This window comes from Dendrobium catenatum, unplaced genomic scaffold (assembly GCF_001605985.2).
Source record: "Dendrobium catenatum unplaced genomic scaffold, ASM160598v2 fragScaff_scaffold_1056, whole genome shotgun sequence".
NCBI classification, from domain to species: Eukaryota; Viridiplantae; Streptophyta; class Magnoliopsida; order Asparagales; family Orchidaceae; genus Dendrobium; species Dendrobium catenatum.
This window is the reverse complement of record NW_021319518.1, coordinates 3325193-3350440: the sequence shown is the minus strand read 5'-3', so window position 1 is coordinate 3350440 and position 25248 is coordinate 3325193. Positions and strand designations below refer to the sequence as shown.

At 34.6% G+C, this 25248-nt stretch overlaps 1 protein-coding gene across 1 annotated transcript; it reads right to left on the bottom strand.

Moving 5' to 3' along the window:
- Nucleotides 1–14464: 14464 nt before the first annotated feature.
- LOC110108823 (transcription factor TCP15) lies at nt 14465–17105 on the bottom strand. Its single transcript, XM_020839643.2, has one exon. The coding sequence runs from the start codon at nt 17002–17004 to the stop codon at nt 16204–16206; it is 801 nt and encodes a 266-aa protein (XP_020695302.1). The 5' UTR covers nt 17005–17105; the 3' UTR covers nt 14465–16203.
- Nucleotides 17106–25248: the final 8143 nt, after the last annotated feature.

Here is a 25248-nt window from a genome sequence, read left to right as displayed (position 1 = left end):
AAAGAGCCGCCACCTTATCTTTGACGTTCTGAATGACATTCAGATGATTCATTTTCACATTGTTAAAAATGGAATTGTTCCTCTCCAACCAAAGGAACCATAAGATCAGACAAGGAATAACATTACGAATATGACCTTTAACTTTAATCAACCAGCAATTCAAGAAGACTTTAAGAGGAAGATGATAGTTAAAGCAGTTAAGTCTGAAAAGATCATCAAAGTACGCCCAGGTCCTCACAGCCACAGGACCCGAAATCAAAATATGGTGAATGTTCTCAGTATGCATACAACATTGACATTTTGAAGCTAAACTAAGCCCCTTATAAATCATATTATCATCAGTAGGAAGAAATTTATGTAAAGCACGCCAAACAAAAATCGAAATAGTGGTAGGAATATTTTTATGCCAAATTATATTAAAAATATTCTGATAATCACCTTTAGTCCTAAAGACATTCCAAGCATTTTTAAGAGAGAATTTACCATCTTTAGAAGCATTAAACATCAAAACATCCTTGGAGAGCTGATTAATAGGAACCTTTAGAATACGATCTCCAATACAAGAAGGAACCTCAGTCAAAATCTTGAGAATATCCCAACAATTGTTATTGAAAAAGTAATTAACCTTAAGCATGGATACAGAGGAAGTATTAAGGATATTATCAATGGAATCGTTATCAAGCCATTTATCTTGCCAAAAAAATAAATCACCAACCCCAAGCCCCCAAGAGAAGAGAGGGTCAATTTCCCATTTAACCTTACACATCCTCCTCCAAACTCTAGAGATACCCGGTTTGATGCAACTATTAGAGGGATGCTTATCATTGCCATATTTAGCAGCCATGAAAAGAGACCAAAGGTTATCTTTCGAAAGAAATTTAAACCAAAGTTTAAAAGTAAAAGCCTTAGTAAGATCCCAAAGATTTTTACAGCCAAGGCCACCCTCACCCCGAGCACCACAACAATTGTCCCATTTAGACCAGTTAATTTTAGAAGAAGTATTACCATGCCAGAAGAAATTATTAATGAGCCTATGTAACTTATTACAAACGGTTTTAGTAGGGCCAATGGTTTGAAAACTATAAACAGGTAAAGCACATAAGACACTTTTAATGAGGGTGAGTCTGCCACCAAAACTGAGGAAATTTGAAGCCCACGATTGAAGTTTATTCTGAACCGAAGAAATGAGGTCATTAAATAAAAAAGAAGATTTCCTACCTTTAAAAAGAGGAACACCCAGATATTTTAAAGGAAGAGAAGACTGGGAAAAACCAGAAGCATTATTAATAGCTAAAATACGTTGATCCGGGATCCACTTAGAAGCAATAAAACAGCTTTTATTTTTGCTAAAGGAAAGACCACTACTTTTTTCAAAATCATTCAAGAAAAGCAAAATACGATTTAATCTATTAATGGAAGCATTAGTAAAAATGATAAAGTCATCCGCAAAGCATAAGTGAGAAATAGGTAAACCACCTAAAGTTTTAAAATAAAGTTCAGGATGAGTTTGAAACAAGTTATCTAACCCTCTAGACAAAAGATCAGCAGCAATAATAAAAAGGGCAGGAGAAATCGGATCACCTTGTCTCAGCCCATTAGAAGAATTGAAAAAACCTTGTTTAGAACCATTAATAATAACAGAAAAATAAACATTGTTAATACAATTCTTAATGATATTAATGAAATCGGAATTAAAACCAAAAAGCTCCAGAGCTAAATAAATAAAATTCCAATTAATGTTATCATAAGCTTTAGCAATATCCAATTTAATAATCATGTTACTCCCCCTAACTTTAACATCCAAATCATGAACGAGTTCATGCGCCAAAAGGATGTTATCAGTAATGGCACGCCCTTTCACAAAACCCATCTGATGAGGGGAGATAATTTTAGGTAAAAGCACAGCAAGCCGATTACTAATAATTTTCGATATCAATTTATTAAAACTAGTACATAAGCTAATAGGACGAAAATCATTCCAAGATTTGATAGAATTATTCTTGGGAATAAGAACTAAGGCAGTAGAAGAAAAATATTTAGGCATCGGAGAGCCCCTGAAAAAGTCAAGAACCGCGTTGTAAATGTCATAAGAGATAATATCCCAAGCTTTTTGAAAAAATAAGGTGGTGTATCCATCAGTACCAGCCATAGAATCACAATTCATATCCATAATAGTCTTCTTAACTTCCTCCAAAGTCGGTACCCTATTGAGGAAAAGATTATCCTCAATAGACACAAGACTAGGGATGAAGGAAAAGTCGCTAGCAAGGTCAGGAGTAAAGTTGTTGTTAAAAAGGTTCTGAAAATGACCAATCGCTAAATTGTAAATTTCCGAGGGGTTGTCAGTGAAAGAACCATCATCCTTTTGGATTTTACAGATATTGTTTTTCGCACGATTTCTCTTAACAAGCGCATGGAAAAACTTAGTATTCCTATCTCCCTCCACCAAATATTTAGCAGCCGCTTTTTGCTTCCAAAAGATCTCTTCCTGATTTTGCAAATTAAACAATTCAATTTTGGATTTGTTAAGGAGAGCTAAATTAGCCACAGAAGGATCATTGTTATAAAGGATCTCGGTGGAGTTAACAAGATGTTCAGCATGAATAATATTAGAAAAGATGTTTTTAAAGACATGCCGATTCCACCAGTTAAGGACATATTGTAATCTTTTAAGCTTAAACCACAGCCGAATCATACCTTTAACATCATTATCAGGGTGAAGAGGGGCATTCCAGTTAGTTTGGACAACATCTAAAAAGGAATTATTAAGCAACCACATATTCTGAAATCTAAAATGAGAAGGAGCATTATCATGCTTAATGTTGATATTAATAAGGAGCGGAGAGTGGTCCGATAAAGTTCTAGTAAGATGTTGAACCTTAGTACAGTTAAAATAATTGATCCAAGCATCATTAAAAAGGACACGGTCAAGTCTTTGCCATAAATGACCCTTATTCCAAGTATACTTATCCCCAACAAAGCCAATGTCAATTAAATTACAAGATAAGATCATGTTATTAAAATCATCCGTAGAACGATTAGATGGATAGGATCCACCCCTTCTTTCAGAAATACAAGTAATGGCATTAAAATCACCTCCCACAAGCCAGGGAAGATTGCATAAACTGTGAAAGTCAATAAGAGACTCCCAAAGAACTTTTCTACTATAAAGAGAAGAAGCAGCAAACACGAATGAGGCAAAACATTGAACATTAAAAGCCTCAACTTTACAATGAAGAACTTGGGGATGATCACCCATAACATCAATGGTAATAGGAAATTTCCAAAAAACCCATATTTTATTGGAGATATTAGAAATAGCATGGTCAAAACCCAAAAAACGACATGTATCATTTAATTTAGAAGAAGCAATTAGGGGCTCAAGAAGAATAAGCATAGTAATATTATGAACACGACATAAGTTTTTAACACGAATACGAGACGAAGGGCAACCAATACCCCTAACATTCCAAATAATTATATTAAACATAAAAAAGATGTTAATGAGAAGTATTTGACCTAGAGTTCCTAGGAGGTCAAGAAGAATAAGCATAGTAATATTATGAACACGACATAAGTTTTTAACACGAATACGAGACGAAGATCTAATGATTAATCTTCTAACTATTGCAAATTAAATTTTGTTGAATCATATAAAAATATTTTGATTTATATGATTTATAGTAACTTTTGATGGACTTATTTATATGAATGAATTACTAGAAGCTCCTGTAGATTAATTAAGAGGTGTAAAAGGAAATTATTTCAATTTAGGTATTGAGTTGTAATGTTGTATACATGTACTCTGAAAAACAACCAATGCACAAACTTGATTAATTTACACAGGTGATGATGCTCTTGGAGAGTTCACTCGCAAGCTAATATTATACATGTTGTGCGAGCTCTTATTAAACATAGCATGTCTTACTTAGCTCTTGTTTGCCAAACAAGCTAAAATAGATTTTTTTTTTAACTAATACCATCTTATTTCTTAAAGAACTAGATGAATTCAATAATTATCAAATTGAACATGAGCAATTCTCAAATATTAAGCCCTTCTTAAAACTCCTAAATATTATAACTTTTTATTTTCTTAACTCATGATTTAATGTTACCTAAACAAACACTTTTTCCTCTATATATAAATATTGCTAGAGAGCAATACTCCTCACATTCATTACACTAGCATATTTTTAACATCAGAAGCAAGATTTATGACTCGAAAGTCGCAATATAACATTTTTTTTTAATAATGATAACATAATATAATACAAACTCTAAAAATATAATGTATTTTCATTTGGAGAAAAAATAAAAATGAGAGATTTACATACATACCATACTATACTGTTCTATTTACATATCTAACACCTAAAACTTTAATATTACATGCATACCATGATACCACCCATATGTCACTTTCATATCAAATATAAGTGATAAAAAATGAAATATATGGTTGGTAGGAATAAAATATGAGTAACATATTTGATATTAAAAAAATATAGGTGATATGTACGTAATATTAAAATTTTGAGTGTTAGATATGTAAATATGATGATATAAAGTGGTATGTATGTAAATCTCCTAAAAATATATCCCCATCTACCTCATAAATTATAATTTCTATAAAAAAATGCCTCCAATAAATACATATCAGCCTAAGACCATCTCCAACCGTTCGGCAAACAACCTAATGGAGGCCCTCATGAGTCACAATCGAACGCCTTTTCCTCCGCCATTTGATCGCGAATGAATAGTGCGACGTTAATATTGGCGTTGCACTGTTCATATGCACCATTTTTTGGTCTCTACCGAACTTGCAGAAGAAATGCGCGAAAGAAAAGAGCGATGGTTAAGAGGCAAAATGACGTTCGGTTGGAGATGACTCACAACATTTTTGGTTTCAATGCATTTTGCAGTGAAAAATGAGATTTTTAGTTGGAGATGCCCTAAGTAAGCGATTCCCAAAATAATCTTATTTATTAAATTAGCATCTCTGTGTTTTTTGTTCGTATTGAAGCCACAAGAAAAGTGTATACTTTGGCATTATATCAGCCATGCCCTACAATGCAAAAATGTCCAAACTTTATCTTAGAGCTTGATTTAAAACTCGAATAGAAAGGTTGGCTTTTGTGCGCTGAGTTCCTTCCCCCTTTTGTTCTTTTTTTTAACTAAAAAGCCGCTTTAAGAAGCAATAAGAAAGTCATCCCAAACGAAGTCTTAGACTTCGTTCAGGACTAACTTTTATTGCTGTCTAAAACAAAAGTAGTTGTCCCAAACGAAGCCTTAAGCTTCATTTAGGATGGCTTTCTTACTACTTTTTGAAGAAGCAGCTTAGTTCAAAAAAAATTTGTTCTAAAAAACTGCTTTAGAAAGCATAAAGAGTTGTTGCAAGGGACAACATTTGGCCGCTGATTTTTGGTTGCTTTCAAGAAATTTTTGTACTAGAAAGCTGGTTTAGAAAGCAATAAGAATGCTATCTCAAACGAAGTCTTAGTTAAATTTCCAATTTAAAAGGATTTTCAATAAATTTAAAATTATCAGAAGTGAATCAAAAGGTTGGATACACGTATATGATAAGATAAATAATGTGCCTATGTTAAAACAGATGATAAGAAAATATTAGTTATATTGTAATATCTAAGCTTTTTGTTGAGGTGATTAAAGGCTGAGAAAATAAAATTATAGTAAAATATGAGAAATTTTAAATTAAGCTTTCAATTTAATATCATTTTTTTAAAGTCAAAATATAATTTTTATTGATAAAAATGAAGGTTTCAAAAAGTTTGTATAGAACTATTAACCATTAAGACCGATCATCTTGGCAATGTACATTCATAAGAGGATCAAATCAAGCATAGTTTAGCAAAAGAAAGAACCATAAAGTAGTAAGACGAGCCCATAGGGAAATTGTCATCTAATATGATATTTTTAGAGATGTAATGATGATCTTATTGGATATTTGAGACAACACGTGCAACAGGATTATGTTTATGTTGTTGATCAGTAATATGATAATGTTTTGTTGGTTAGGAGAAATTGTTTTGTGCGGACATCAAATGTAGCTCTATATTGAAGACCAACCTGAATGAGTCACGTCACTATGTTAGTAATAACAAGCGGTACCGAGCGGTATCAAGCCGCGGTATTGAGCAGTATCGAGTACCGACGCGGCTCATTATAGTTGGTCTCCCATGAGTCAGTTAGAATATATTTTGAATTGAAACTTTGTAGTGCTCATTTGTTCGTTTATAAATAGAAAATATAATTCATATTAAGAGAATAAATTCTAATTTTTTTAAAATAAGAATTGACAGAAGACATCCATAGTTTATTTAGCGAAACATCGTACTCTTAAGTTTTGTTATTTTGATGTATTGAATGTTGTCTTTAGTTAGAGTTGCAATTGTTTTGTGCATGTTTGTGTAGAATTACACATGAAAATATAGGATGATGAAGATGATGATGATGAACCATTTATTGGAGTGATTTGTTGCATTCAGTTGTAATTTCAATTGATTTCTTCTCTCAGATGATCATATGAGCAACCACATTTTCAAGATGGTTTTTTCGGCAACTTGGAGAGTTCTTCTATGATGTGCTAATTAATGAGCTTAATGAGTTCTCTTAATATGCTTTAAGTGCTATTTTTAATAAATTGTGAGCTGATTGAGAGTGAGCATAAGTTAAAAATTTTGTAAGTTATCTATCTATGCTAAGTTTTACCATCTTTGAAGTTCTAATTATTCTTTTTTATGGTTGTTGTAGATTTATATTTATAGTGGATTACACCTGTTGTTGTGGCTACAAAATATCTATGGTCACTACAAAAAAAAAAGGTTATTTTTGATGGACAAAAGCTGTCATAAATGAATTTTTTTATGCCAGAAATATGAACTTTCTGGCGAATTTTGGACGGAAAATATTTCGACAATAATTTGCACTTTGGAAAAACTTCTTTGACGAAAAAAGGACCACCGCAAATATTTTTGAACGATTCACCAGCAGTTCTCCGACGGAAAAGTTACACCATATTCCAATTTCCATTGGATTTTTCCTCCGGTATTTCATTCCGGCGGCCCTCCGGTATTTTCGATTGACAATAACCATCGAAAATACTAGCGGACAAGCCACCGATTATTTCTGCCAAGATAACCAGTGAAAATCACTGACAACAAAGCCACTGAAAGTATTAGCAGACATTTATCGCTAAAGCTGCTAGAACTATTCGTCGTATCGTCATTTTTGACAGATTACCCACCAAAAATCTGTCGGAAACATGTAGCAAAAATAAAAAAATAGTCATTCCTCTTAATTATTCAGCAACACAATAATCCTACAAAGATAATCCATATAACATGCACATATTTCAACTTCAAATAGAAATACTTATGCCGGCCGTAATAAGACATTTGATCGCAAAAATATAAATTTTCTCATTAAACATAAAATCTACTTAAATAAACATCAAATTCATCACACAATAAAAATATATATAACATAAACTGGACAAACATATAGTTTCATAACCCAATAAAAAGTCTAATCATAATCAGTTTTGTCTTTCTCCTCCTCTGTCGATGCTAGCTATTTTCCGCTGAATTTCTCTCTCATTCTCTATAACTTCTCCATCATCTAACTTTGATGCATCTATATATTTATTTTCATGTCAGCTTATGAATTTAGAACTTGATCTAGCTCTATTGTAATGGCAACCACCTATTGGTTGTATAAAGTATCCTGGTTGCCTGCTAAGAAGCTAGAACAACTAGAGGTTTGCCCCTCATTAGGCTTGCGAGCCTAATCCATATACATGTCCTTTTTTTATTTCACCTAACCGCTTACAGCCAAGTGCGATAGTCAGAATAATATGTAAATCCCTTAGAGGAATCCTCACTTGCTCTAGCTTGACTCTCTCGAAGTTATGTATACTCTTTCTACAAAGGTTAATACAATATTAATCAATTTACACTTGACAAGTAAATTAGTAACACCTAAATTATTAAACTTATATACTCACGTATGCTCTCCTTGTCCACTCATCAACCCATTACTAGTCCTCCTCCAGCTTGTGGGTATAACTAAACAACTCAATAACGATCAATTTTCTATCTAGCATCTCTTTATGCAATATACTTATGTTAGCATTCATTACCAATTAAATTATTAAAATATATTAAAACTATTACAAAATATCACATGTGCTCTGTAATATCAGTTTTTGCTTCTCAAACTCTCTAAACCACAAATTGAACAATTCCTTTAGGGATGTTCTTCCAAAAAAATATAAGGAGCGTCATACCTGTTTCGTATGATGTCCTATATCTTATGTATTGGCTGCTTTGATGGATAAAACCTATGTGGAATGTGTTAGGTAAAAAAATATTTATCAAATTATCTTAGTAGTATTAAGAAAGTCTTTAGTATGTATGGGTCGCCCTCAGCTGCAATCAAGATGCAAACATTTGACGTCTGCTCTACTGCAACCATGGTGGAAGGTTCATCTATAGAGGGTTGAGGTGGTGGTGAGTGGTAGAATGGTAGGAGATATGGTGGATATGGATAACTCACTTCAAGCTAGAAAAGTAGGTAAATTTAAACTTTCAGAAGATGAGATTCTAGCATTTTTAGATCTCAAATCTTTAATTTATCGTGGGTTGCCATCGCTTTGGATTTTGAAAGATGAGATTATGGCTCTTGTAGCCCCTTTTGAATTTTATATTTGGTCGGTAAATTTCCCAAATGAAGGTCTGCTCTAGTTGATTCTATTAAGAAACTCTTTTTCAATTTAAAGATTACGGGTGATTTCTCGATTACCCTCATGGATCCAAGGCATGTGTTGATAAAGATTATTAATGACATGGATTATTGCAAAGTCTTTGCTCATCGATCATATTTTATTAGCAACTATTTTATGAAATTGATCAAATGATCACCTTTTTTTATATTTGTGAGGAATCTCCCATTATTTCTATTTGAATTTCTTTTTCCTGATCTTTGGCCTCAATTATTCTCTCTCCGTATCTTGCACGGGCTGGGTTTGTTATTTGGTCATCCCTTTTGTATTGATAATGCTATTTCAATTGGATCAAGCTCATCCCTTGATTACTCTTGTTTTAGTATAATTAGATAGACAATATCCTGAACGCGTCTGGATTGGGCATAAAATTATTGGGTATATTCAAAATATTGTGATGGGCGAATTTCAATCTTTTTTGTGAACATTGCAAATCTCAAGGTCATTTAAAAAAGAATTATTTTGGCCTTCATCCTCATTTAGATAAAAAAGCAATGCTTATATCCAAACCGGTACTGACTATTATTGCTAAGGAATACTCTCGGTTAGCTCCCATAGTTGATGTCGTTCCTCCATTTATTTCTCCACCAATTAATTGGTGAGAATAATGTGGATGATATTAGTATTATGGTTGTTTTTCCTATATTCCCTGTTATTGATGATCTTGGTATTTCATTAAACTTGGTTTTTTGTGTGGATGTTATTGGGGATCATATTATGGAACAAGAGACATATTGTTAATTGTAATCTTCTTAACCCTGTGGATGTTTTTGGTTGTTTGAATGTTTTAAATAAGGTGTATGTTATTATCATTTCATGTTCTCCTTTATTTGATGATGTTTTGCTTTCTTTGGGTTTGGGGAAGCAGCATTTGAATATTTTTTCTATTGGAAATTGACAATTCTGACGGGTTGAACTCGATCTCTTGATTCGTTGCGTGATAACAGGGTTTTTGGGGAAGTTAGCGTTGGTAATTATCATGATTTGTAGAATGATGTTGATTTGAATGTTGTGTAAGTTGATAATGATGATTTTTCTACTATTTAAGGTTAAAAAAAAGAAACTTAAACAGAAAAAGTTGGTTCATAACTTCAAGAATTAAGTTGGTATTTCTTCTAGATCTAAAGCTTCTCCTCCTAACCCTTCTTTTTAATGTTTTGACCTTTTATGGTTCTTCTGCCTTTGGGGTGATTATTCGGGCTAGTTAGTTTTCTTTGTTCCTAGTTGGGTAGTTAGTTTTCTTTGTTCCTAGTTGGGCTGGTCCTTATTATTTGTTCTGACATTCTCTTTGGCTCCTATGGTCGCTCTGGTTGGTGTTTTGTGGGTTGTTGGAGTTTGGGGCCTTTTTGGGTGGTGTTAGCGGGTCTTTTTTTTTGTGGTTGTTGCGTCGTGCCCTGTTTGGGGATGTGTTGGCTTGCTTATGATTCATTCTCTATGGTTGGTTATTTGATTTTCTGGGGGTTCTGTGGCTGTGTTTGTTTCTGTTTGGTGTTGTTTTGCCTTTTTTCCTATCCTAATGTGTTTTCTTGTTTGGAGGAAATCCTTTTTGCAGGTTTGTTTTGTTGTTTGGGTCTAGAGCATCCTTATTTGGCTTGGCTGATGTTCAGAGGCCCTCTTTTGCTTGGGTGTTGTAGCTTTTGGCTTTTCACTTTTGGTGTTCCTGCTGGGTTTGCTTTGTTGTTCGAGGCCTGGCTTTTTTTGGGGTGGTAGTTTTGTGTTGCCCCCTAGGTTTTTATTAATAGCTATTTGGTTTATTTTCGTTTTGGATGTAGTTCTATGATCAGTAGTGACTTTCAATCATTTTAAAGGACTTATAACTGTTTTTTAGATTTAAAGCGTAAGCCCCTCCATAAATTTTAACCAAAAATAAAAAATAAAACTTTTGGTTGCTACCTAAGATTGGAAGAAAGAGCACTAGTCCAAGATACCGTTGGAGAAGAAGTTGGGAAGGGAACCAATTGTTGAGAAGGAAGAATTGTTGGAGTAGAAAGGGAATGACCAACTAAGGATATTCTAAAGCCTGAGCCCTGAGGGTCTTAGGATATCTCAAAAACTAATTGGCATTCCATTTATTAAATTCGTCTGAAAGCAAAAAAAATGTTGGGTCATTTGTTTTAGCATTTAAGATATAAATGAATATTTGGAGAAAAGTATACAGAAGAGAGTATCAATGAGAAATAGTAGAGGGCGCAAAACCACGAGCATAAAAGAAGAGAGTTCCATTACTGTTACTATTGCGGAGTCAACTGGTTTGGATTGGGAGAGGTGCATGTATATTTGTTAAAGAAGACCTCGGGGTTCAAATATGTCACCATAAGAGAGAGAGATAGTCACCTGATAGAACACTACATAAAAATAGTACATTACAGGCAATCTATTTTCTGCTATTTTCCGGTGGCCTTCCGTTGGTTTACGATAAAATATGCCTGAATATATATATTTTTTATGATTTTTCGGCAGTTGTCCGGCGGCTATCTAGCATCATTTCTAGCTGCTTTTCCTAATTACATTTTAAATAAAAAAAGCGACACGTTTAACACTTGCCCTTCCAGCAAATCGTTTGGGGCTTCGAAGCATACTCACTTTAATTCAAATCCCACAGCAGGCGGGCAGCGCGAGCGTGCGGGTAGCCTGTCGGGCAAGCAGTGATGGCGGGCAGCTGGGCGGCTTTGTTTTTTAATTTTTTTTATTTCCGGCGGCTTTGGCCTCCAGAAATATTTGTTAGCGGAAATAAACAACCAGTTTTATTTAGTTTCCTACGCAGTTTATACCGGCAAAAAAAAATCGTAGAAATGCTGCCATAAAACATCATTATCGCCAGAAAGGGGCTTTGTTTTTTGATAATTTTTTTTAATTTCTCGAAAGTATTTGTCGGCGGAAATAAACCACCAGTTTTAGTTTCTTACACGGTTTATATCGGCATAAAAACCTGCCGGAAAGCCGCTAGAAAACTCATTACCACCGGAAATTCGACCAGTTCTGCCAGAAAAAGCCGCCCATAATGAGTAATGACGGATTTTCCTAGAGTGAAATTTACTAATCCTATTAAATCTAAAAAATAAATAAAAAATAAAAAAATATTTAACATGAAAGTAGAATTTAACCGTTCAAAGATTTATTCGATAAGATTAGCTCATATTTCCGTCAAAACCAGCTTAAACATCTCTACCAAATAGCACTGGTCAAAGTCATTTCCATTCCTGCAGATTGTTCATCAGCAAAATAATATGATGCGTCTTTTCAATTTTGCAGAAATAAGGAATATAGCCATCCTGTCTAATACTGAGGATATTTGTAATAAACCATATTTTATGATCGTTGGTGATTTACAAATGGGCTATGTCGTTTATGCCAACTCATCTTAGTTTAAAAAACCACAAGTAAAGCTCATTGGTACATTAACAATTAGCCACTATGACTCATTCAGCCAAACAAAATTCAACAGGTCAGGTTTGATGTGAAATAAATGGTGAAAAAAGAATTCCTTACTGGTCCGATGACAGCACTAAACACCATAAGCATAAAACAGAGCTCCAGCAACCATTGACAGCTATGCCACAAAGACATGATTACTTGCAAAAAGAAAAATAGCAAAATAATCCTTCATGATTAGGGGAAGCTACAATGCTACTTTACTATGTTATTTCATATAAGGTGGATATTTACATTATTACATATAAAGCTCGATCTCCTGTTATCATCTCTGAAAATATTCACAAACAAATTTTTTTATATGCTTAATATACTTCTTTCTAAAGAGAATATGATTAAAGTTGATGGTTGGCAAGAATTTAAATAACAAGAAATGCAAGATGTTAAGACCTGACATTCCCAGTAGCAGAAAACAACTCATTACCAAACATAAGCAGCTCTGATAATTGAAAATGGCATTTTATAACAATAATTCATAGAATAATAGATCTCATTGTTTTCATACAATGATTCTTTAAAGATATCCTTAAAATTTAAACTTTTTAAGTTATTTTATTGTAGCAGACAAAGCTGACAGTTCATTCCTCACAAAGCTGCCAACAAAAAGCACTTTTGAATAAGTTTCTATCAAGGAAAAGTAGAGGAACAAATTTCGTTTATTGCATCTATACTGGAGAAATTTTAGAACTCCGGCAATGTATGAAAAATAGTAAACAATATATGTTAAATGATATATGAAACTTATTTTTTTATAATATATCGTTTTTCTGTACTATGATCAGTGATAAACAATATCTGTAACAATGCATGCGTAGTAAATATTAATGTCCTCTTGCTTGCAGTTCCCTTTTTCTGAGCTCCAATGACAACTATAAATCAAAATAGCTCTGTCATGGGGGAAATTATTGTGCAGATACGAACGCCGTCCAAAGGCGAATCAGAACGCGCCATGTCACCTGTTTGTTGTGTTCTGAGGCTGTGTACCGAATGACGTTGCTTATTCTGAAAGATCTGGTGTCCGCACAAAATAATTTCTCTTATTATAGAGTGTCTTGTGAAGAAAGAAAATGCCCTTTGAACAAAAACAAAAAAAAAAACTTTGAGATTAAACCAGCTAAACCTTGAAGGAATTTTGCTTAGGCAAGAAGGATGCTTCTCTATCATCCCCTTATGGATATGATTCGGATAGGAATAAGACCTATCTTTTAGTGAGGAAATTGAAGAAAATAATAATAATTTATGTTAACAAAGTCCCTCCAACCAACTTATATTTCCTAACAAGAAAACAGTCTTATCTTTCACTTCTTTGTCAGCTTAGTCAATATATATAAGAAAGAGTAATTCTTTTTTTGGGGGAAAATGGAAAGAGTAATTCTTACTCATAAAAAAATTTCAATCAAATCAACCATGAGAATTATATTATTCTTGTGCTGCATTATTTTTCTTGTTTTTATGCGTTGATTTGATGTTAAATTGTTGGGGGGTTAAGGAATTGCTAGTAAGAAAATGATCAATATTTCTTTACTTCCAAAATAAATTCACTTTTATTTTTTTTGTGCCATAAATTGATTATTGATGTGGATATGCGGCCCACTATTGTTGCTTAGGTCACATAAATTTTGAACAGAAAAAAATAACATAAAAGAATTTTATGTGTGGATTTTCTTGAGGGAGTGAAGCATCACTAAAAAATAATAATAGCTGTATTGTATTAGAACAATGCATCTCACTCATATTAGATCATATTTTAAAAACATAAAGTTTTGGTGGCATACGAAGGCTCACATAGGAAGGAGCTAGAAATTATTCCGTGTGGAGTCCGAACAGGAACTTCCCATCCGGACTGTGATTACACACTGTATATAGTGAGCATAATTTTTCTACACAATTTGGTTCAAATTGTGTAACCATTACGTTTGTACACTCACAGTTCGGACGAGAACTTCCCGTCCGGACTTCACACCGAACAATTTCCCCATAGGAAGAGCCCAGTTGCTTTTTTTTTCATTAAAGAATAAATATTTTAACTATTTTATCCTTTCCTCGCTTTATTTTCTTAAAATTCAAAGAAAAAAAAAAATCTTTTTTCATTTCATCATAAAGTTATGTTCTTGCCAATCTTATTTTAACTTAATAATATATTTATTTTTCATATGAACTATAAGTATCCTAAAATTTCATAAAAAAAATATAATATGTATCATAACCTTTCATTATCAACCCATCCCACAAAGCACTGGCTGCCCTCTTACAGATCATAAAGGAAGACAGCTTTAAATAATTTGAGGTGTGCCAAAGCTATCTGTCTATCAGTTCCTTACACACAAGATCTCTTCAAGGGATCTCATGTCCATCTGAAAGCAAAAGAGAGGCCAGTGAGCTTCATAAGCACCCAAGCGCTTGGTTTGTCCACAATGTAGGAGAGAGAAAACTATCCCTTGCAAACAGATAGCTGCAGTAGCTTAAGGAAACCATACACGTTCACATGTGACAGATGAAATATATATATAGGAAGTAAACAAGAGACAGCCCTTGTTTTCTACTCAGTCCATTAGAAAAATATTATCAGTATAACATAAAACTTTAGTACAACATGTTCTTAACAAAGTAATTAGCTCTTTCTACATTGAGAAGCTAGCTCACTACCATCAAATACGGCTATCACAACACTTTTTTTGAGTTATCCCGGCGGTTTTAACCGCCACTAATTTTTTTGCAGTGGTTTCTCCGATCCAAAGCAACGAATTGATGCACGAAACGAAGAAGAGGAAGAATTAGGCAAGCCGTGAAACTCTCAGATCCAAGGCAGCGAATGCACGTAAGAATTAGGGCAAGCCAAAAGCGTCATGAGGCGTATAGAATGTAAAGAATTTTGGTAGCGATCAAAATCAGTGCTACTTGCACCGGTTAAAACCACAACAAATAGTAACTGCCTAAATCGATGCAAAAAACAAACAACTACAAATATCTACTGTGAAAAAACCTTTTTGATAGCGGCTATTTGGATGCTCATGGAGTCATGGTTATTGCATTTAACTCCATGATTGTATAAATTAATTACTCTTTTATGCTAATCAGTTTTTATGCCAATGTAGAACTCAAAAGTCTGATCACACTAATTACTTTTACTATTCTTAATACATCAAAATTCAAAGCTTTGCTTCTGCAAAAAAACCTTAGCTAATCAATTATAGATAGAAAAAGCCGTACTTATCCAGTTTTGGATAGATTAATTTAGGGTTTAGCATGTTTTAAAAATCTTGAGATATTTACGTATATAGTATCTGAATTCTATTTATTACTGAATATTAAGTATTAACTTTTCACGTGCATAAATTATTAAAAATTTAATAAAATCCAAATTGTTAGGCAATATATATAATTTGATGTAAAACCTCCATCTAATCATCATTAATAGATTGGATTAAGCTAAGCATTGGTTGCCATACTCAAAAGATTTAGGCTTCGTTCGGGTCAGTTTTTTTACTTTTTCAAATGTTTTGATTTTTGAACTAAAAAATTAAGCACAAAAAAAGCTGTCGCAAACAAAAGGCTTAATTTTGCTTTGTGTTAATATCTAATATAATTTCAGTACGTATAACCATGGAGATAGTTTCTCCGATCCCTAAGCAAATAAACTGTTACCTCAGCCTCCAAATTTTTTATTTCAAAATAGAAGAACTGAAATTCAAGAACAGCTCTGAACTACAAAATTCACTGAAAAAATAAAATAAAATTATGTAAAGTTAGAACTTAGACCAAAGGCAATAAGATAGCACAATATATAAACTATCATTCAGTAATTTTGAAATCCTAAAAATCTTAGAGAAATTAAAGAGCAAAGAATTGTTTCCACAGATCGTTGATGCAAACAACAAAATAGTAATAGCCAAAAAATTAAAAAAAGGAAACAACAGCGAAGCAAATAGATCGATAGAACTACTGAATTAATTGTGAAGCGGCGAACTTAGCTAAGAATCGTTTGAAGTCATTCTATGATGATTTCTCTCTGGCTCTTCTTGACTTCCTGCTTCCACCGCTCTATACGAGTTAAGCGCGGCCATAATACCCAAATGCCCTTCACCGCCGCCGCTACCGCCGCCGCCGCCACTGAGCTGCGGTTGACCTTGCAGTAAAGTCATGGGAGCCGCGCTGGGAAAGTTCATGAACTCTCGAAACATGGTCGCCGTCGCGTACGACGGCCAAACTGGCTCGCCAGCGGGAAAGAAATGTGCTGCCGGGGCAGTTGTATACCCTGCCATGAGCTCGTGTTCCCACCCCCAATCGGAGCGGAGGCGAACGGGGGGCGGAGCGGCGGAGGAGTGGAGGAGGCGGTGTGACGGGCCAGCGGAGATGGATGAGCCGGAGCTACGAAGGGAGATGTTGAGGGAAGTGAAGTTGGCGGGGATGGTGCCGGTGCCCGTGGCGGCGATGACCGCGGGTTCGGCTTGTTGGAGGAGCCATTCGATGGTCTCGCCGTCGGATTTGTGGCCGAGTTCGCGGGTGAGTTGGAAGACGCGGGCGGCGCAGAGAGCTGGCATGCGGATGCGGCGACCTCGGCCGTCGACTTTGGTGTGGCGGTCTTTAGTTGAGTTGCGCTTTGGTGCTGGTTTTTTGGGGGGGTCGGTGGGGAGGGAGAGGGGGTGGAGGGAGGAGGAGGAGGAAGAGGAGGAGATTGAGAGGTCTTCTGATTCTTTTTTTTGGAGGAGTTGCAGAGGGAAGTTGGAGCGGCGGGTGGTGAGTTCTGTTACTGACGTGGGTTCTTTGTCCATTATGCGGCTTAGGACATGGAAATGGATGGGTGGTTTAGGAGCTGGGAAGACTGAAAAGATTGAAGTTTTGGAATTTTTATCGGAGAGATAGTGAGCTGGGAGAGAGAGAGAGAGAGAGAGAGAGAGAGAGAGAGAGAGAGATTGGCTTATGGAAAGAAGAAGAAATATAAGGCACTGAAAGATGAACAAGAGTTAGGAAATAAAAATAGAATATCAGTTAGGCGGACATTCAAGCATGGGGAAAAGAAGACAGATAGAGAAAGAGAGAGAAAGGATCTAACTCTGTCAAGAAGTGGAACACCTAAAGGAGAGAGAGAGAGAGAGGTGGTGGGTATCAGGCTGGTGTTGAGTTTGAAGAGCCAACATGAAATTCAAATTATTCTTATGTGGGGAGACAGAAGGATAAAATAGTCTGCAGATAGCGGAAACTAGGGATGGGTAGAGAGAGAGAGGGGTGATTATTCTATAGGGCTTAACTGCAGAACAGCCCAATTCAATTTATGCCTGCGGAAGGAGAGAGAGAGAGAGAGAGAGAGAGAGAGAGAGAGAGAGAGAGAGAGGTCTGTGTGTGTGAAAGGTTCCACAGCATTTCTGATTGGGAAAGATAAAGATATTGAACCACTGGGAAAGAGACATACAGGGAGGAATCAGCTGGTTATAAGGGGAATAAAATTTCGATCTGGAGATCCTGAGCTGAATTATGTGGCTTATAAGAAAATACGAGATCATCTCAAATTTTATTTTTTTTCAAATAGCAATAATAATTGCTTGGCTTCTAATTGATTGTTAATGGCATAAAAAATATGGGGGGAAATCTACTTTGAGATTAGTGCAAGATAAAAATTAATTAACTAATTAATATATTACACTCATTTTAAATTAAATTATTTTAAAAATTTTAAATCATCATGACAAATATTATTTTAATTTTGATCTTGATATCATCAACCAGTACTATGTTTTTCGAAAATTGTGAGAATTATTTATTCATATTTTTCACAAATTATTTGAAATTAGATTAAGTTAATTGGCTAGCGAATTTAAAAATTAAATAATTAAAATTTATTTTGAAGTTGTTTATTTGAAGCAATGTGCTCTTATTATAGTTTTATTTTTTTAATTTTAGTGATGATATTATGATTTTTCTCTCATAGAAATTATCTCATCTTCAAATTTTAACTATATTAATTTGATTCTAAATTTGAATATCCATTCATTCCTGTGTGGATCTCCTTGATAAACTCCATGTTTAATTCTTCAATCTTGAATTGAAGTTCTTTTTGCTTTTTCTTCTATCTTTAGTAAAACCTTAATGGTAGTCGGTAGATATTTCTCTTTGAGGACCTAGCCAGTTATTGCTCTAATTGCAGATTATTCAGTCATGCTTCTTCCTTTGGCTATAATCACTCAGCAAAGCTATTGTTCCATGAAGTTGATTACTGATCTGATCTTGCTCTTTAATTATTTTTTTGATGTGATTTATATTCTGACGTTGGATTATGTTTATGTGTACCCTAATCCTGCTTTCTTAGAGTTTATTAACTAACCTGTAACTTTATTGATCTTCAGGATTGTGTAGATGGTGATTTGAATTGATTTGCAAAATATATTTTGAAACTTCAATATCTGCACTGATTAGATGTATTTAATGAACTTTGATTGGATGATTAGCACAAATCTTAATGATATTCAATAATATTTTTTTTAAACAAAACATAACAATTTATTCAATAAAAAAGAGCGATTACAAGATCCAAGAAGCAAATGCAAAAAACAAGTGGAAAAAAACAACCCCGAGGGCTCAGTAGAAGGCCAAGACTACCAGCTTCCCATGAGACAAGCTCGGACCGTCCAATTGGTGGAACAAAATGCGAAGCAGCTATCCTAAGGAAATCAACACCAAGGTTGCCACGAGTCATGCTGACAGAGAAGCGAGCCCCAGCCACATCATTGCCCGGCCTGGCAACAAAAAACAAAAAAGTAAAACTGAGATCTCCAAAACAATTAAGCCCACTGAAAGTGCCAATACGAGTGCACACACCATCACCAAAAGGATCATCCAACCAGCCCAGAGAACAGATACCATGGCCAACCAACCAAAAGGCCAACCAAAAAAGAAAACCAAGTACATCATCACCGACCACGTCTGCCCCTCCCACGAGCCCTACCAGGAGAGGCAAAGGATACAAGAGGTTTATCTTGCAATAAGGGAAAAGAATTGCCAGGATCCTCATCCCCAGACGATTCCAAAGATACAAAATCTAAATCAGAATTAGACGAGCCTTGGAGCCAATCCAGTTGCACACTAACATCCAATCCTGAATTGTCCCCCACATGATACACTAGACTTTGAGGATCAATTAAAGTAACAGGTACATCCACAAAGTTGTTGTTAACTAAATAGTCGTTCATGACCGGAGGCGAGCTGGAGGTAGCAGATACCTCACAAACACCCGCACCCAAATTATCAAAAGGAATACCAACCTCATGGGGGGCAATCCAAAACAACATGATTTAATGAAATTTCACCCAAAATGGTCGGGGCAGACACCACTGACAACAAGCGACCAGCACCACCATGATCATCAGCACTAAGACAAGTTCTAAGGGAGGCCACAAAGGGATCTAGAGTACCCGAAATACAACCTGGAGGGACAAAGGGCAAAACATCAGGGGACAAAAACAGAAACACCATCACCATCAACACCATCATCCTTACCACTTGAAAGGTTCACATTATTTTCCACATCAATTTCCACATTCTCAACAGCTAGATTAGATGGAGGGGGAGCCACATTAATCAACTGAACCACATGCTTCACACCCAAATGTAGGCGAAAGAGTGGGTTCAACAGAAAGAACTTGCTCAGCCTCAACAATAGAAGAAGGGACAATCAGATCAGACTCAATAGAATCCTTATTAGCAACCTTAGTCGGCATATGTAAGTCAATCCCAGGATGGAAATTACCTAAAAAATGCCCAAATTTTTTACACGAAGAACAAAAAGGAGAGAAATCCTCCAAAACAACATGCTGAACATACTTAGAAGATTGAGGGCCTAACCAAACACGATTGGGATAGGTTTTAGTAACATCTAATTCCACCAACACACGAGCAAGAGATGGCCTAGACCCAATAGAGGTAGCAGTATCAATTTTTTTGGGGCTTTCCAAAGATCAAACCCAAGCCATGAAGTATGCGAGGACAGAAGAGATGGGGGCGCGGCAGAGGAAAAGACACCCAAATATGTACAACCGGCGACTCCACCCCCAATATCCACACAGGGCGACCATTTGGTAAGTTTCATAAAGCAGTTATAAACTAAGTAAGATACATGGCAAAAGACCTGATAATAATCAAGATCGTTTTTGAGCTTAATGAGGATATGAGACGGGTCCAGGAACCTAACAGAAAATTCACCATTCAACTTTAGATTAAAGAAACATCGTCGAATATAATCCAAAGAAGGACGCTTAGAAGGGAAAAATTCGACAAGAGAGAACTGGAAAGGCGCGGCAAGTGCAGAATATTCTTGTTCCGAAATACAAAGAGAAAGAATACCACGGAAAGAAGAAACCCTAAGCTCTGAAAAAATGGGTTCATCTTGCTTACCCGCAAAGACATCCAAAAACGAATGAGGAGATGAAGAAACCCCTAAAAAACGAGGGTCACATAACTTTGGCGGCATGCCGGCAACTGCCGGACAGAACCGAAAAAAACATAAACCCAAAATAACAAAATCATAGAAAGAGGAACTTCCCTGGAGGAATGAGGAAGACGGCGCCACCACGACGAGTAGCCCCAGCCACAGGAACAGACCGGAGAGCGCTAGAGCAAAAGCCCTAACAGAGTGGAAGCGGGAGCCATTCAATTTTAATCAATAAAATATTCATATGTAAAAAACAATGCGTGAAGATCTATGTTTTAATGATATTCAATAATATGTGTGCTAGATCACTGACCATCAAATTAGTAATCTTTGACAACCACACTTGAAGATCTATGTTTTAAGGGTCATCAAATTAAAAAATAAAATAAAAATCTAAGAGAAGTGATTTAAAATGTTAATGTTGTCACAAGCTTGCTTATAAAGAAAATTTAAATTGGAATTCATCGGATCAAGTTGAAAATCAGTAATGTACCGTTGCTGCCTATCTCATTGAAGTTATCTCATCTTCAAATTTTAACTATATTAATTTGATTCTAAATTTGAATATCCATTCATTAATGTGTGGATCTCCTTGATAAACTCCAGGTTTAATTCTTCAATCTTGAAGTTTTTTGCTTTTTCTTCTATCTTTAGTAAAACCTTAATGGTAGATATTTCTCTTTGAGGACCTAGCCAGTTATTGCTATAATTGTAGATTATTCAGTCATGCTTCTTCCTTTGGATATAATCAATCAGCAAAGCTATTGTTCCATGATCTTGCTCTTTATTTTGTTGATGTGATTTATATTCTGACGTTGGATTATGTTTGTGTACCCTAATCCTGCTTTCTTAGAGTTTATTAACTAACTTGTAACTTTATTGATCTTCAGGTTTGTGTAGATGGTGATTTGAATTGATTTGCAAAATATATTTGAAACTTCAATATCTGCACTGATTAGATGTATTTAATGAACTTTGATTGGATGATTAGTACAAATCTTAATGATATTCAATAATATGTGTGCTAGATCAATGACCATCAAATTAGTAATCTTTGACAACCACACTTGAAGATCCATGTTTTAAGGGTCATCAAATTAAATAAAAATAAAAATCTAAGAGAAGTGGTCGATGCAAAAACAAACAGCCAAATAAAATTGGTATGATTAAGGTTTTGTTTGGGACAGCTTTCTTATTACTTCTTAAAATAAATTTTTATACTAAAAAATTCTTTTAAAAACATAAAGAAAGCTAGCCATCCCAAACAAAGCCTAAAGCTATAATTTTTAGTTAAATATGAGCCATTTTTAAGTGACTAAGTTGAAATAAATCCCCATATTCTGCGATACAATATGAAGGACTGCAAGAAGAAGAGCTAGCTTTTACACTACAAATACAACTGTTCATGAATATATGGACAAATTGTATGGCGATACAAAAGCACCATTTTCTTTGTGTGTGCAAATGCTTACTTTATATTTTCTCGGATCTAAAATTTTTTTCATTTAAACTAGCTAGCTTCAACTCACACTCTCTGTGCCTTTCTTTCTCCCATTTCTCCCTAAATGTTATAGCTTTAGTATAGAGAGTCAGTCCCTCAAGTTGAGACACCACGTGTGATGTTGCTCTCTGTCATTCATTCTATTCATAAAGGATTAAAAATATTAGTAGACCTAGTGGAAGAAGTAGGCCCCTTCTCCAAGTCAAAAAAATGAGAGACGACTGATCCAAATAAGTAAAAGAGAAAAGAAAAAAAATTTGTTCAGGACTCTTCCTCCATAGTAATCATTTTTTTCCCTTTTCCTCATTCAGTCTTTGCTTCTGCCTTTGTTGGGTTGGAGTTGTGGGTGAATTATTACGTCCGGACATCCAATCCAGACGCATCACGTCACCCAAATACACTGGGACCCGGTGTATTTCGGTGACGTGACATGTTTGCATTGGTGTCTGGACGAATCCGGACACTAGACGTAATAATTTGCCGGAGTTGTGGGGATGCCAGTTAAGCCCGACCACCTTCGTCTTCCCCATTACTTAAATAGAACATCTTTTCACCCACATATATATATATATATATATATATATATAATACTACTTTATTAGAACAAAATGCAGATTTTAAATATAAAGTTTACTAGTTAAAACACTACATTATTAGCCTTCTAAGACCATCTATATTATTCCCTCTCCCTTGCTCGTGATAAAAAATCTTTAAAATAACCCTATCTATTTTTGGCTTCTCCAAACAATTTCCAAGCTTCGTCCATCACTTCTAAACTCTACATGACACCCATCAATCCCTTAATCCTAAAATGCATCCCTTTCTATCACCCCCCAATGTTTAAATAGGAAGAATTGTTTATTTTATATTTTTGATTATTTACTAGAACTTTTATAAATTGTCAATATAAATTAATATCCATTAAAAATAATTAAATATCATACTTAAGGAAATATTTTACTATATTTATTCATCAAAATCATATTTATAATAGTAAGAAGATCATTAACAGTTACTTATCTACAAAAGAATAAATAAACAAAAAGAAAGGAACTTGAACATGTCATTGAGTCTTACTCCACACAATCTAAATCTTATCATTGATCTAAAATTAATAAAATCACATAATGCGCTTATAAATTAAGCACGGGATAAACCCAAAACTCATTAAAATTTTCAATACAAGATTTAAAGAAGTAATTATATGCATACTTCTCTCGATCAATAGAATTAATAGTATTCAATATTGTCAATATTTAATCATTACTTGTATATATATGATTTAATATAATCACTAATGAAAAGTGAGAACTAACATGTGTTATCACCCATCAATAATTTAGATGAAATTTAATTAATTTAATTGCTACCTTTCACTTTAAAAATAAAATTTTTAGAAATTCTATAGTGTAATTTTGGAAAAAAAATTATTTGAATTCTTGTATGACTATATTCATATCAAAAATAATTTGGAGCCATCCCAGTTCTTTGTGTATGGTATTATAATAAAATGAAAATTTTGGGATATAAAAACGAATATTAACCAACAAAATAATGAATGTATATCACTGACATCTAATATATAATGGAAACCAATGCCAAAACAAAAGCAAAGAAGAAGATGGGAGTTGGCTGCTCAAAACAATAATACAAATTGTTTTTGAAAAAGTAAACCATGTAGCAAACATAAATAAAAAAGAAAAAAATGCAGCAAAAAGAAAGAACGTCAATGTTTAATATAAAAAATTTGGAATTAGAAAAAAATTATGGAGTACACCACATCAAGAAATTCACTATTAAAATTTGGGAGAAATAATACAGATCTCTCTTTTCTCTCGTTATGTTTTTTTCTCTCTTCAGTCTTACACCGTTCTCATACTAGAATTAACAAAAAGAAACACATTCAAACCAAGAAAGGGATGCAACCTTTCATGAAAAATGAGAAAGAAAATTTCCCAGCCTGTATCGTGGCGCCATATTTGGAGCGTCGCGGCACTTGACTCCCTGTATCCAGTTTGTCTGATAGCGCTGCAACACTTCACTCTATCTCCCGCCTAAGTAGAATTACTGTAGGTCATGATTTGGAGTGCCATGCACGACTCTTCGCTCTCTGTCTGTTTGTAATCATATAAATTTTGGATCGGGCAATGACCTCCTGCAATTCCCCGGTAAGTTCGACCAATGAAATTGAGGTCCAAGATAATAATACAATATGATTGATCGACACGATCAGAGTCCACGTAAAACTAATATTTGATAAGAGAACTACATCTTCTTAGGGCATCTCCAACCGAACGCTAAACGACTGTATGGAGTCGTTCCCTCGCTCCAACCGAACTCCAAAATTTTCGCCATTTAATCGCAGGTGAACAGTGCGACGCCAATATTGGCGTCGCACTGTTCACTCACGCCATTTTTTCTCTCAACCCGAAAAATGCGCGAAAGGAGAGCGATCGTTACCTTCTCAAAAACACCTAAAATGGCGTTCGATTGGAGCATCCCGCGCCATTTTAGAGTTTTTGCGTTACTTTGCCGTGAAAAATGAAGTTTTCGGTTGGAGATGCTTTTAGCCGATTTTAGTCATTTTTTTTTTATTTTTTTATTTTTCCTGAAGGTTGTAGTCACTCATTGCTACATGCTAGAGACTAGAGGGTTCAAATTAAGTGCTGAACAGCTCCTTCGCATTAAAAAAAAAACAGCAGAAGTTTTACACTAATCCATTTCATAATTCATAGCACAAAAATGGTCATTCAGCAAGTTAGGCATTTAGGTGAGAGATTCGGAGGGAACAAAGGACCAGAAATTGAGGGAGAGTGGGGATATGTGCAAAAGGAAAAGTTGTATGCAAAAAAAAAAAAGAAAAAAATGTTTTTGGAATCCTCACCTAAGTTTAAGCCAAGATAAAAGAAAAATTAAATTATAAGTAGGCTCCAACTATAGGGCTCATCCCACATGTTAAGATGAACTAATCATGCACAATAATTTAATAAAAAAAATTCTAGATATAAATAAGGAATGTCTAAAAAGTCAATATTAAATTGAATTATAATTAATCACAATTTATTCTAATATATAAATATTTTTAATTATTTA